This window comes from Solanum stenotomum, chromosome 3 (assembly GCF_019186545.1).
Source record: "Solanum stenotomum isolate F172 chromosome 3, ASM1918654v1, whole genome shotgun sequence".
Lineage (NCBI taxonomy): Eukaryota > Viridiplantae > Streptophyta > Magnoliopsida > Solanales > Solanaceae > Solanum > Solanum stenotomum.
In genome coordinates, this window is record NC_064284.1 from 60,516,870 (window position 1) to 60,532,282 (window position 15,413).

The 15,413-nt window shown below is 36.0% G+C and overlaps 1 protein-coding gene across 1 annotated transcript in view; it reads left to right on the forward strand.

Annotated features, from left to right (window-relative positions):
- The window catches only part of LOC125857782 (protease Do-like 7), a 28,752-nt gene that overhangs the window by 4,973 nt on the left and 8,366 nt on the right, over positions 1-15,413 (forward strand). Inside the window, exons 4-13 of the mRNA XM_049537424.1 lie at positions 2,856-2,914; positions 4,520-4,556; positions 5,276-5,401; positions 6,856-6,945; positions 8,685-8,750; positions 8,832-8,888; positions 8,974-9,039; positions 9,486-9,593; positions 13,682-13,762; positions 15,314-15,363. Coding sequence (XP_049393381.1) covers positions 2,856-2,914; positions 4,520-4,556; positions 5,276-5,401; positions 6,856-6,945; positions 8,685-8,750; positions 8,832-8,888; positions 8,974-9,039; positions 9,486-9,593; positions 13,682-13,762; positions 15,314-15,363 — 740 coding nt within the window. The remainder of the gene's footprint in view (positions 1-2,855; positions 2,915-4,519; positions 4,557-5,275; positions 5,402-6,855; positions 6,946-8,684; positions 8,751-8,831; positions 8,889-8,973; positions 9,040-9,485; positions 9,594-13,681; positions 13,763-15,313; positions 15,364-15,413) is intronic.

A 15,413-nucleotide genomic window follows, 5' to 3' on the forward strand; every position in this document is an offset into this window, starting at 1 on the left:
TCCAAACTATTTTGTCATATCTAAGTTACATTGCACCGTGCATATGTTGATGACTCCTCAGATCTGATTTGCGTAATTACGTGCGTTTTTCCAATGAAAGTGATACTCTCTCTTCCGGGGCCAAAATAACATATGTATGCCTTGTTCTATCTATGGTTGTTGTTCGTCATTGACCTTTTAATTAATTGAACATCAAGAATATTTTTCTCCGCGAAGATCTTGAGGAAGAAGTCTATATGGAGCAACCATTTGGTTTTGTTGCTTAGGTGGAGTCTAGTAGCCTTATATGTTGATTGAGTCTGAAATAGTCTTCTCGAGCTTGATTTAGGAAGTTCAGCACAATAATTCAGGAGTTCGCCATGACTCATAGTGGAGTAGATCATTCTGTGTTTTATCGACATTCTACATCAAATCCAGTATTTTATGAGAGGACTGAGCACATTGAGATTAATTGTCACTTTGTCAGAGAAAAGATACTCACGGGAGATTTATCACCAAATTTGTGAAATCGAGTGATCAACTTGCAGATATCTTCACCAAGTTCCCCATCGGTCCTCGTATTAATTACATCTGTAACAAGCTAGGTACATATGACATTATGACTTGTATGCACTAGCTTGAGGGGGAGTATTAGAATATGAATATGAATATGAACAAGAATAGTATATATAATCCTACTTAGAATAGGAATAATAATAGAGTAGTGTATAGAATTCTACTTGGAAAAGATTTATAATGTAGTGTCCTAGTTGAAAAAGAAGTCTAATTTAATGTCTACAAATAGGGTTTCAATGTAATAATGTAGAGACATAATTCAATAATATTCTTCTCCTCTATTTCTCACTCTCCCAAAAGGATACCTTTCTCTTATCCCTCCACATTGAATGACATGTATAATAACAACTACAACATACCAGCACCCAAGGGTATGACCTAGTGGTTAATGAAGTGGTTGAGAATCATCAGGTCTAGGGTCATTACCCAGCGGAGACAAAAAACACCAGGTGATTCTTCCGATCTGTCCTAGTCTTGATGGACAGAATTACCTGGTACCTGTTGCTGGTGAAAGGTGGCATGTATCCTGTGGAATTAGTTGAGGTGCGCGAAAGCTGGCCCAGACACCAGGTCATCAAAAATAAAACTACAACATGCCAATGGGGTTTGGGAGGGTGGTGTGTACGCAACCTTACCCCTACTATTAATGTAGTTGGAGAGTAATAATTATAATATTAATAAAGAAAGATAGACAAGGCTTGACTACCTACTAACCTTGTACTCTAATCCTTGACCTCCATATCCTTCCTGTTTAGGGTTATGTTCTCGATAAGTTGCAAGTGTGTCATGTCTTGTATAATCACCATTCATTTCTCTCGCATTGGGACATTTGTGCATCTCCTCTTCACATGCCTGAACCATCTCAGTCTCGTTTCCCGCATATTTTTCTTCACCGAGACCACTCCTATCTTATCTCGGATATTTTTATTTCTAATCCTTTCTTTTCTAATATGCCCATATATACATTGCAACATCCTCATTTCGCAATTTTCATCTTTTGATGTGAGGGTTCTTGACTGGCCAATACTCTGTCCTATACAACATAATTGGTTTACCCATCACTCCGTGAAACTTGCCTTTAAGTTTTGGTGACACCTTCTTATCACACAATACTTTGGGTGCGAAGCTCCATCTCATTGATCCTGCACCAATACAATGTGTGACATCATCATCAATCTCCCTATTTCCTTGGATAATACATAATAGACCCAAAATACTTGAAACTTTCTTTATTTTCCCATGCTTAAAATAATAACCCAATAGGGGGGCCTCGCCGGAGAAAAGTTCAGAGAGGGGAATGTTGGTGCACATTTCCCAAGTGAGAGAGAAGTGGTCATTCTCTCTTCTGGCAGTTTCCAGCGAGGTGGTGCGGTGAGGCAATGAAGCAATGTTTAGGGGGAGAACATCAACCTCTTTAAGAGTGAATCTTGTGAGGTGATTACTCAATATTAGTGAATTTCTCATATGTCACAACATATCTATTCTATTGATATACCACATACTGTGTTGATGCATTTAATTATAGATGATAAAAAGGATTTTTCTGATCGTCAAATCACTGAACACAAGATGAATTGTGTCTCCCTAATTTTCATGACTGTTGGTTTCGACTAACCATAATTGAATATCTCCATCCTGCGTGTGAGTAGGGGTGAATGCATGCGATACTTCTTAATTTACAAAGTAGGGTGGATTTTAGATCCTATGCTTTCTATTCTTCTAGAGTGGCTTTGAGACCTCCCATAATCATTTGAAGAGTATTCTTACGGGTTAAGGACTCTGTTGCCTCACAAATATCATCAAAGGGTATAGGCAAGTTTTTCCAAAGATTAAAGAGGATATTCTGTATGTTGTTCAAGGCCTTTCCACCCTTTTATGAGTATAAGGTGATTCTGTCTGCATTCGGAATGTTCAATTTGAACTTTAGTTTCTTCTTGAAGTCAATCAATGGAATGCTATTTAATAGGTGTTGATTTCCATATGAATATAACTGAGTTATCCTTAACCATTGTTATTGTTTGATCTTCCCTGTGAATATTATTGAGCCATCCTTTTCTATTGTTATGTTACTGACCTATTGTTGTGTTACTGTTACTTCTAATCCTATTGCTGATATATTCATGCGTCTGAAACCATGTCATAGCCTACTGTGCTATCTCAAATTAATTGTGTTACATGACCTTTTGTTTGTATGTTCTATTAACCCTTCCCTTGCATCTTCGTCAAATTTTCTAGTGGTATAATGCTTCAGAATTTCTAGATTCTTATTCTTTTTGCTTTTTTTTTTCTGAATTATTCAGGTGTCTATTTTGGCGGGTACCCTTGCTCGATTAGATAGAGATGCTCCGCAGTATAAAAAGTATGTAACTTGTGACTCACAATGTTCTTTCTTAAGTAAGTCCTGATGCTAGAATGCGATGGATTTTTTTTTCTGGATAAATAGATTGTGATGAATTACTGCTCCGCAGTATAAAAAGTATGTAACTTGTCACTCACAGTGTTCTTTCTTAAGTAAGTCCTGATGCTAGAATGTGATGGATTTTTTTTTCTGGATAAATAGATTGTGATGAATTACTGTTTCATTGATCTTAGTTGTTGATTGCAGACTAAATGATTGTCTTTTTAACCTTTACCATTTTTTTTTAAAAAAAGATAGTAGAGCCTGCAAGAATATTATCGGTGTTCAACATTATTTTGAAATGCCTTTTGTTTTGTAATCTTTGACCAAGAAAATGTTCTATTTAAACCTGCTTTTATGTGCTTTGTGGAGTGTTGCAATAGCAATATAGGATTTCCCTCATCCAAGTGGACTCTGCAACGTGATCAGAAAAATTGGCTCATGGCTGACGTTTTGGATATCAAACATTTTAGTTTAATATGAAGTGGCACTGCTTATGGATCTCAAAATCTTGTATGGTTAAGAATTAAGCACCAGCTGTAGACTCCTGTTAAATTTAGTTTTCCATCCTCTCAGTCTATCGCAAGGATTTAATGCTGCCCCATATCAATATAGTAAATTCCTTAAGGTGGAAGCAGCAGCGTAAGGTAATGGGACATTTTCGGTCAAGTGTGCCGACTACTCACTCTTCTGGTACTACCCAGCCAGATCCTTGGCCATTGAAGTCCATTTGGAAGAGTAAAGCTGCTATAAGTAGCTTGTTTTGTAGGATTGTATATCATGGTGGGCGTCTTACTGAGTCAAATTTCTAGAAATGGGCTTCAGCATATGCAACAGATGCTTTATGTGCGAGAGAGAAACAGAGTAGGTGAATCATTTTTGCTACACCATCAGGTGACTAGATAGCTCTGAGTGATGTTCTTGAACACAGTTAGATAGATATGGGTGATGCCAAGATCAGTGAAGGAGCTGCTGTAGTGTTGGCATGGATGGAAACTGGACAAATATATCAGGAAATTATGCTCTACCCTTCCCACTGTGTATTTTGGGTGATTTTGTTGTAGAGGAACCAAATATAAGTCAAACAGAAAGCAGAGCCTTTCATAAGCTTAAGTATAAATATTTGCATTTTTTTTTACTTAAATTGCTAACTTTATGACACAGTTTTAGATTTTCTCAGCTCCATGCGTTTATTAAGGGACCAAGTTTGTGTTGTTCATATATGCATCTACTTGGTGCTATTTCTCATTAATAATTTTATCTTTCTTGTCAAATAAATAGATCTATTAAAGATTGTTGTTTGTGCTAGTTCATGTCAAGGACTTCAAAGTTTTCCAGTGTAATGAGTAGGCTGAGGCGTTTGGAGGGATGTGTCACATTTAAGTTAATCAACTAAACTACTACCTTGTCCTTTGCATATACTACATCACCTGGCTTCCCTGTGATTATGAAGAACCTTTTTTTCTTCTTAATAAAGTTCTGCAGTTCTTTTCTATTGGTGAACAGTTTTGCAAGTCTTGGTTCCCAAAATGTCAGCATTTGATAACAATTCCAATTTCTGTGCAGAGACGGCTACAATGACTTCAACACATTCTACATGCAAGTAAGCATATTGATGTTACTCTCTCGTTATTAGGCAGTAGCACTGGATACTTGCCTGTTTGACTACTGGATATGGATTTAGTAAAATGGTTAATGTTGTCTGCCTTTATTATCTTCAATTAGCAATTTGTTGGAGGATGTTTAAGGTTTATGCTTGTAATGATATTAACGATTGATAGAATGATAATACAATTGTTGGTAATGCTTTTAAATAGCTTTCTTAATGAGTGAACCACCAAAACCTTAAACAGCATTCAAAATGGACCGGAGGGACTACATGTTTAGAAGCAAAAAAGGAAGATGCTCACATTTTTTAAATTTTCCAAAAAAGAATACTACCTGAGAAAGTTTTAAATCTTTGAGCACTTCTGGTAGGCATCTGTTGGTAAAAAACAAGAAGATAAATATATACAAATGAGATCTATTACAGTTTCTGCTGCCTCCTCAACTAATATACAGCTTCCAAGTGAGTGTCTCTGCTCTTAGTTTAATAGATAGGATTTGAGGAGATCTTCTATCAATTTCGTTTTTCCATAAATGTTAATGTCGTAAATGAGTCAAGGAAATTACTGTTTTGTTTCAACCTGATACTCTTTTATGTTCTCCAATTTTTGTTTTTTGTACTTCTGGTTCTTGTTCTTATAGTAGTAGCTTTGGGTTTTTCTCCTCCACTTCCAATGACTACTTTTATTGTTCAATTTCTGTGTTCTTCTCCCCCAGGCTGCTTCGGGGACTAAAGGTGGTTCAAGTGGCTCGCCTGTAATTGATTGGCAAGGAAGAGCTGTTGCCTTGAATGCTGGGAGCAAGTTATCAAGTGCATCTGCTTTTTTCTTGCCTTTAGAACGAGTTAGTACATGTTTTCTGTTGTCTTATATGTTACAGACTTTTGTTATGTTATTCTATTTTGCAAATGTATTTGTTTTTTTGAGAAAGGTAACAGTATATCAGCACAAAGTTTACCATAATCACTTACCTTGAAGTGTATTTAGGAGGGAAGTAATCCTCCTCTCTAGAATCCAAGAATTGACCAGAATTTATGCCTCTTTTCTCTCTCCATGCTCCAGATTAAAAAAACTTCAGGGGTACCTACGTGGACCACACAGGTCTAGGCTCTTTCTTTGCCATGTTTTGGATTTGGCCATGCAATTGTATGACCGACGCAGGTCTTCCTGGCTACGTAGCTGCTCTGGTACCCCTCAGTAAAAGGTCATAACTCCTTGTAGGAATGTCGAAATGACAAAAATGGTTTGAAGCATGGCAAAATAAACTCGAAGACCTTTAATTTGATATGCAACTCACATCAGAATTCTTTATATCTTTGGAGTTGTGCTCATTTGAAGTTAGAACTTGTGCAATCTCATTTGGAACTTTAGTCTGTTGCGTAGATATCAACTTGTCTTTGTTTTAGGATTCTCCGTAGACCTTAAATCACTTCCAATGCACCTCCATGTCCATACGATAGGTTTTAGTCTGTAGCCTCTTTTGCTACACAAAACATTGTTTCTAATTGTCATTGGCGCACTTAAGTCTTAAATCTTGTGATTTTTTCACAGGGCTTTACAATATTATAGCTTTGAATGGGTGAAGAAAAAAGAACTTTATTCGTCTCTGAAATTGGTTGCTTTCACGTTGTTTTTTATGCTGCTTGCTGCTCAGAGTTTTCTTGTTCTACTTATTTTATCATTATTGAGGCCAACTGGGAAGTGATCTGTGTCTTTGTTTCATTTCTGATTTTGACTGACTCCTTTCAGATTGGTCATGAGCCAGCATCTCTGTCACTTGACTTGTGGTTTCTTATTCTGTATGATATGAAGGATCCAAATTCTTTTACTCCTTGAGTAGACAAAAAATTTCTTGTATGTTTTTGTCCCTCCCCTGTATTATTTATGCATTATCCTTAAAAATAGTTTGGTAGATGAGAGATGTTTGAAGTTTCTTCATGGAACTTCCTGTTTCACTTCTCCTTTTCCTTATTATTTCAGGTCGATCCCGTATTCCAACTGCTACCCGATAATACTGTTTTGGTTGTCTATACGTAAATGCTTCTGATGAGAATCTAGGATTATTTTTTATTAGAAAAACGGGACTATAGATTGGTTAGGAGCTCACACTGAATTTATAATTTGTATTCCCAACTCTCAAGCTGTACTATGAGTCATGGTGGTGCCAATTTAGTAGTATTACATTTTTCTGTTTCTACCTTCTTTCCAACTCTTTTTACCCAATTTGTGTGAAGGCTCATCTTCTCTATTATTTTGTAAATCAAGAAACATTTTCATCCCTCTTCTTTTGGATACTAGGTTGTCAGGTCACTCAAGTTCTTACAGGAAGGAGGATATTATTCTACTACTACATGGGCAGCGGTTACGATTCCTCGTGGTACACTTCAGGTTGGTTGCTGGTACTCGTTTTCTTCCCATGAATACCTCAAAAGGACTTGTATATCTTTTTCTCCTTTTAACTTTAGTCGATCGAGTAGCTTATTCAGAAGTATGAAAGAGCTGAAGTGATTATTAAAGAATATAGGGGGTCTTTTGTTTGGATAAAGTAATTATTTTCATTTATGCTATGGGAAGATATAGAGGAAAAGATTACCTATCAAAGAAAAGATGAGAGAAAGAGATTTGGTTCTCTATGAATGATACTGAATCATCTACACTAAGAGGGACCTTTTGGTTGTATCAAAAATTCACCAAAAGCAAAAGACGCGCATCACTCATACAAATTGATTTCCCATCCTTTCAAATGTTCTTCTATTCCTCTCTCTAAAGTACCCAATAAGGGAAAAAAGAAGTTATGGTCCCATTCCCTGCATGTTCTCCTCCTAAACTATCTGTGCATCACATCCTTACCTTGTAATTGATATTAACCACTCTACTCCAAACACATTTAGCTCCATTAACCAAAATCCATTTGCTACCTGATAATAAATCAGTAAGTAGTTCTTTTATCCGTGTTCCTAGAGTTTTGATATAACGATAAAGGTAATACAGTGTGGGATGTGTGGTAGGTGTATGTTATGAGTTCAAAACCTAGCTGTTGAACCAAGTCCACTGTCTAAGTGGAGAAGGATAGAAGAGCAAACCTAGTATCCCTAGTTTTTTTTGGATGACTGTGGTGTCTAGGCCAACTTTTGCACACCTCGACTAATTCCACGGGATACCTGCCACCTCCACCAGCAACAGGTACCAGTATCCCCTAGTTTTGAAGATGAAACAATGTTTTGTCATAAAAAGGTGATTCATGCACCTGAGGGTTGTCTGCTCCGTATGCCTCAAGGTATGCAACCTTAATGAAATCATCATTTCATAATTCACAAAGTTCTCAAAATGTCAAACTATGTTCACAAGATATCGAATATCATTCATTAGCATTTCATGAGCAAACAGCCCATACAAACTTAATCCCTTGGGTTGTCTGCTCCGTATGCCCCAAGAGCATTTTCTATTAAGTATTTTACTGTAATTATATAATGTATTGTTTTATAGTTAAGAAATTTGTGACTTAAAATTGTTCTTATAAGGATGTATTATTCGTGTCTAGATAGTGAAATTATTTTCCTTCACATCTTTTATATTGAACTTTATCCTATTTCTAATTTAATTTTCATAATTTTTCACATGTTAATATATTTTTAAAATTTAATTGTGTTGTTAAGAATATTAAACTTGAACCTGTGCCTATGGACTAACACCTCCCGTGGTAGGTAATATGATCTCCTTGCACCTTCCTTCCAATATATTGGATCTATTTTATATTCGAGCATAAGGTAATGCCTCAGATTGTTTTAACATGTTTCTCCTCAAACATGATGTAACGTCTTTGGGATGATTGAATATGGACGGAAACTTGTGTTATTCTATGGTAGAAGATTATCTGAAATGTTGTAGGTGCTCTACTTTTGGTTTACGAGCTTTGCCTTTATTTATAAATTTTTTTTACCTGATAAAACAAAAAAAGATTATCTGAATGACTTTACTAATACAGCGGTTGCGCTGCTGTTTCTTCTTCAAGGGGATATTAAATTTTGGTAGTTAATGTTTTTTATCTGTTAATCTGTTATTGTGCATGTGGACACATCGTTTTTCTCCTGGCAAACTTTAGTTTTACTTGGATGTTTTTAATATAGGTGACGTTTCTCCATAAAGGCTTTGATGAGACACGCAGGCTTGGTGTTCAACATGAGACGGAACAGGTAAGGATTTAAGATTTTTCTTTCCAGATGGTAGATTACTAAAATAATGATCATTAATCTGTTGAAACTTGACTGGAATAGTTGGTGCGCAATTCAACTCCACCCTCTGAAACTGGAATGCTTGTTATCGATTCTCTGGTAGGTACACCATCCCCTGTCATACTTCCATAAAAGTATATGCCTCTGCTTATCAAGATTTATTCTTTCGTTGGGTTCATGGTAGGTTCCTGGTGGCCCCGCTCATAATCATTTAGAACCCGGCGATGTGCTTGTTCGCATGAATGGGGAGGTTAGTCTTTCTTTGATCTTGTTGGACTATTAAAATTTGATGGTTTTGCTATGCTCATTCTAACAAGCTTTCTAGATCATTTATAACTATACTATTTTCAGCAACTTAATTAGAGATTTATCTTCTTATATGGAACTGTATTCCCTCTCATTTTCCCAAATGGCTGCATCCCACCGAATTCTACAGACCCACATGAATTCTCCCAGGCCAACCATTGAACTAGGTTGGATCAGAGACTTATTTGACTGAGTCATACACTAGCTCTATCTGTCCCCTCTGCTGCGTGGCATGTTGTGAGGGACACTTCTATTATCCTATTTGATTGCTCAGATCTTTCGTGAATACAAGAATACTACTTTTTTGGAAATTAATTTTGTCAGATGAGTAGGAAAACTATACGTTTCACTGTTCATAGCTTCAAACTGAATCCTGGAAGCCTCATGCAGGTTGTTACCCAGTTCCTGAAGATGGAAACTTTACTTGATGATAGTGTTGAGCAGAAAATTGAGCTTCAAATTGAAAGGGGTGGCACTCCCTTGACAGTGGACTTGTTGGTAAATATTGTACTTGCATGTATTGGAATATTTCGACTCTTTCTTTCTTTTCAAAGTTTTCTTTCACTTGGAAATGGAGAAAAATTTATCAGTTCTCTTCATCATGTTAACCCTTCCGTTTTGGACCCTACCTTGATTTTTAAACCCACTAAAGTACCAACATTAACCATAAAAAACTACCAACATTATTAGGCAATGGCGGTTTTAAGGTTGATATCAGTTAGTTATTTCCCAACTTAAAACACAACTTTTACAAAAGCACCACATTCGATGGTGGCTCTCTAGACACCTCAACTCTTGTTACGTAGCAAAATTTGGTTGACATTACCCTGCTAAATCCTAGAAATTTGTTTTAGGTTGTATTAGTTGCAAATGATTGGATACTTTTTTTTCTTTTACCATTTCTCTTTTTGTTTTTCATCCTTCTGACTGCGGTCCTTTCTATATTTTATAGCAAAGGGATGTGGTGATTGTTAATATACACAAACTAGACTGTTTAGGGGAATTTGACATTCTCTCTTGATTGTTGTGGTTTGTCTAGACATTACTGTGAATCCTCTTTCAATTGTTCCTCCATTACAAGTATGCCAGAGGTATTTGGATGACTTGTTCGCAATAACTGGAGCATTCAACTTTTAAATATTTAGGTATCAGTAGGTAATAGGATAAGATTGTTTACGTACTATCTTAGTATTTGCTTAGTGCATCGAGACAAGTACTAAGAATTTTTCAAGATCATCTTTTGTTTCCAAATGTTCAGAGACTATTATTATAGCTTTGCTTTAGTCTTCATCTTGATATGAAAATTCAGAAAGAAGAAAAGGGGTGGCACAAGTACTAAGAATTTTTCAAGATCATCATTTGTTTCCAAACATTCAGAGTGACTATTGTTAGCTTTGCTTTAGTCTTCATCTTGATGTGAAGAATCAGAAAGAAAAGAAAAGGGACGACAGATGGTGCTAGTAAATGGTCTGTAGATTCACAATCATGTCCTTCCCTTTCCTTTCTAGCAAATCAAATTTTAGCTATTATCTAATCAAGGATGTTGTCTTCCTATGGTTCTTTTGGGTGTTTTGAAGCATTTCTTCTATTATCAAAATGAAATAGGCACAGATCACTGGAGATTGTAGACTACCCTTATTTTTCAGAATTTAACTAAATTTAATTAAGCAATCTAACTAATTTGTGGAGTAAAATTTCTTGTGAGAGCAAAAAGAACTGCATAATTTCATTCAGCAGGGAGAAGCACCATAATGTGAATACATTTTCACCAGCTTAAAAACACTCTGATGAACCCCAGGAAATAGAATTAGGAAAGGCAAATGGATACAGAGATACAAAATATGACTAGATTTGGTGAACTGTAATTTATGCATGCGATCAAGATGACATTTGATCAGCCTCATAAGGGAGACACTATCCCAACATAAGATTATGCATAATTAATATAGCATTAGACGTGCAACCAAACTATGCAGTACTAATTTAATTCTATAGCTAACATAGAGTTTGGTTTATGGTATGGACTTTTTGTATATCCAATGTAATGTTTAATCTGCGGGATTAAAATGCATTGCTAATACCCCAAATAACTTATGTAGGAAAATTTATTTTACTTATTAATTTAAGCGAGAGAATGTGGAATAGAAATGTGTGTGGTAGCAATAGAGATTGCAATACTTGGAAGATTGTCTAAAGAAAAAAATGCCTTTAAAGTAAGCAATCTCTACATAACCATCGCTGCAGTTTGAGATGAATGTGTGGACATACTATTAGAGATAAGATTAGGAACAAAATATTCAAGACAAGGTGAGAGCGACCTCTGTGGTGGACAAGATGATGGTGGCGAAGCTGAGAGGTTGGGGCATGTGAAGAGGAGATGTACTCATGCATAAATGCCCTAGTGATAAGGTGTGGAAGGTTGGTTGTGGTGGGTCTAAGAAGAGGTAGAAATAGGCCGAAGAAATATTGAGGAGTGGTGATTAGACAAGACATGACAAACTTGCAGCTTACTGAGGGCATGACTCTAGATAGGAAGATATGGAGATTGAGGATTAGGTACAAGGTTAGTAGATAGTCGAGTGTTGTCTAGGTTTCCTAATCAGTATTATTATTATTACTACTCTCCTACTACATTATTCTTCGATCTTATTATTACCTGTTGTTTCCTTTGCTTCGGTAATCGTATTATTTGTTTTTGCTACTCTTCTTTTCCTCATTATTTTCTACGTGGCTTCTTTACTACTATATTCCTTTTCTTACTGATTTTGAAATGCTGACTGTCTATCGAAAATAGTCTCTCTACCTTCATAAGATAGAAGGATAAGGTTGTGTACACCCCTCCCAAAACCCCACTTCTGGAATTACACTGGGTATGTTGCTGTTATTGTACATGTGTCATTCATTGTGGAGTGTGGAGGATGGGAGAAAGGTATCCTTTTGGGAGCATAGGTGGTATAGGGTAACACATTGATGTCCACTTTTTGAAACATTTACAGAATTTCTTGACAAAAGGAGTTGTCAATCCAATGAATCCGGAGATTACTAGATGGAGAAGTTTTTTTGAGGCTTGAGGTTTAGGAGGAACTTTCAAAGTCGAGAGGTGACAAAGTTTCAAAGATTGACCAATTTTCTCCATAAACAAAGCTCTGCACAAGATAGGGACGATGGATGGAGGTGGGAATTTTCTGTTAAGTCTTATTATGGAAAGCTTCTGAACATGGAGGATGTTGTTTTCCATATACTCCGATTTGGATTTCTAAAGCACCAAGAAATGTGTGTTTTATCACTTGTATATCAATATGAGGGGGTTATTTTAACCGCAGAGAATTTGAGGAAGAGAAAGGTTACGTATGTTAGTTGGCGCGTTATGTGCAACAGAGCAGGTGAAGATGTCGACCATCTCCTAGTACACTGTTCGGTAACTTCAAGGCTTGGTTAGAAATCATGAGATGATTTGGTTTATATTGAGTGATGCCAGACACTATGAAAAGGGTAATTTTAAGTTGGAATGGCAGGAGAGAAAGGAGAAGATGGCATGGATTGTTGCTCTATTATCACTCATGTGGGTGGTTTGGAGAGAAATAAATAGAAGAGCTTTTGAGGGGTTACTGAAGAATTTTATAAAATTGAGAAGTAGTTTCTTATCCTTTTTTTGTATGCATCCACGAAATTCCTGTATGTATAGAAGATTGGGTGTCGTTCGTAGAAAATCATTTTGTATTTGTAGGTTTGTTTGAATGCACTTTTCCTTAAAACATGAAATATGATTTAAACATGAAATACAATTTAAATAGGATCATTTTTATAAAAGTAAACAATTTAGGGTAAAATTTGAAAAAGAAAAATATACTGAACGAGAAAAAAGTGGAAATAAGGTTTTAGGTGTTTTTTCAAGTTCCAAATACAACTTTAAGTCATATTTGGAATTTTCATGTCCAGAAACTGATTTTAAAATAAAATGAAAAAAACTCCGGAAAAAGTGAAACATCATCATGGTCGTTGGGTCCTGATCATTTTGATACATTTGCACCGGTGACTAAAGTTTCTTTTATTTGAGTTTTGATTGCCTTGAGGGATGTATCCGTAAGAATCCAAGGAGATATCATGTCCATATAGGTGAATTACTAACATATGATTGTGATTTGAGGTAGGTGTCTTTATTAGTTTATTTCCTATACTCTCAATTAATGTTATACATTCTTATGGGCAAATTGTTCCGTCACTTTTAAGGATGAGAATCTATATCATTTGGATTTTTTCAACATATATTATCTCTTTAACCCTTTCAACATCTTAAAGGTGGATGAGTTTTTCATTCATAGAAGTTTCATTGTTCCATTGATTTGTAAGAGGGTACTTATTTTTACTGATAGATGATTGTAAATGGCACTCATCTTCATTTCTAACTCAACCTATTAATTAATAGGAGAAAAATAATTTTTCTAACTTTAATTCTTTCAAAAAGATGGTAAGGAATTGGTTTGGGAAAAGGGCTCTGAAACTACACTCACTTGCTTATAATGTTTTCTTCTTTTGCTTGAGTGTATCGTCTGTAATTGTGACTTCTTTTCTTGCTGTAACTTCAGGTTCAGGATTTGCACTCTATAACTCCTGACCACTTCTTGGAAGTTGGCGGTGCAGTGATACACTCCCTTTCTTATCAACAGGTTTGTGATATTCCGCACTATTGCCTTAGTCTTATGCATGCAATAAGAAACATTCTTTAACAGTAGATTCTTGTTAGATGAGTTTAGCTGCATTCTACTCGTTAGTCATTCCAATGTCGGATGAATTCTATCAAATGTGAGTCGAATTGTTTTTGACTTGCCCACAAGCTTCTTCCCCGGAAGAAATCAGCAATCTGTTATGGTAAATGCAAGAATCCTCTAATCCTAATCAAATCTTACCTTCAACTACTTTGATTTTGCTTGGTGAAATAAATTCATACTTGTTAATTTTGAATGACTATGAGAACTTTTGTTCAGCACATGAAAGTTATGTTGCATGGACTCTCCAAAAATGTTGTCACACCCGTGTTGAATCCTTAAAAGAAAAACACTTGTGGAGGATCTGACATGCACCCATTGATATATTTGAAGAGTTTGAGCAACATAGCCTGAAAGCGGAATTTAGCTGTTGCATCCTGCCAACTATAAAAGTTTTACTTTTGGTGCTAAATTAGAGTCAATCAACCAGGCTAAGAAGTGATGTAGGTCCATTAGAAGCAAAGCCATGTTTTAGGTATGTGGGTTTCATGTTTGGGGCTTAATCAAATGAGTGTAAAACGAGGAGCAACACATTGAGAAAAACAAAAGAAGTCCAGAATTTCTTGTAATCATACTTCTTTCGTAGTTGTAGAATGGACAATCCTATTTTCAAGAAGTTGTTGAGTCATTCTTCTTTTCATACCTTTACTGTGAAGCTTGGGAGTTCTCTGGACCTTCTTCTTAGTTCGCAATCTGATTTTAGTGCCCATGGGCATTTAAATCTTGCTCCCTGCTACTATTGTAATTTAGTATAGTTTTAAAGGTGGAGGGCAAGATTTTAGCAAGTACATTCATTGTCTATTTTTTTAATGGGAGCAGCTTCTGCAAAACCTTCCGAGACAACTAACTCAACTAGGTACCAGGTTACCTGTGCGAAGAAGTGGAACAAACGTGCAACTTTTGTTGCACATGATATATGAATAATAGGATGAGGTTCAAACATCATGTGGTGATGGGTGAAGTAGGAAAGGAGCTTATAATCCTTAGGTTCCTCCTGTTTATGACTTTCTTACTCTTGCAACACTATAGGAGCTTTCTGTGAGTTGATACCTAAATTACATTGCTGTTGGAACTTTAGTTTAGTTATTTTGATCCATCTTGAATTATCTTTGCTCACTGAATGGTTTCAGAAGGCTGTCAATGTCCAGTGAACTTGAATAATTTAGTCAAGGATTGCTTTAGTATTTCTCTTTGGAAGTGCTGAGACTTGTCAGGACTGGATTTTTGGCTTCAATGATTAAGAAATAAATAAAATCATCCCTTGTAGCAGTTCTAATCATGTTGACATTCTTTTGAAGCGTGGGGTAGTTCTTTAAATTTAACATGAAGATCCACCGTCTCTTTGGAACATTTAGTGGCTTGTTGATGTTCATATTGATGTAGTTTTATTATTTTCTGTTTGCAAATTGAAGCCCCCATTTTGCTCACTTGTTTTGTCTTCCTTCTGTGCAGGCTAGAAATTTTCGTTTTAACTGTGGTCTTGTCTATGTCTCTGAACAAGGGTTTGTGCATTTCCTTTTTTCATATATTAGATGATTAATCATTAATCTGA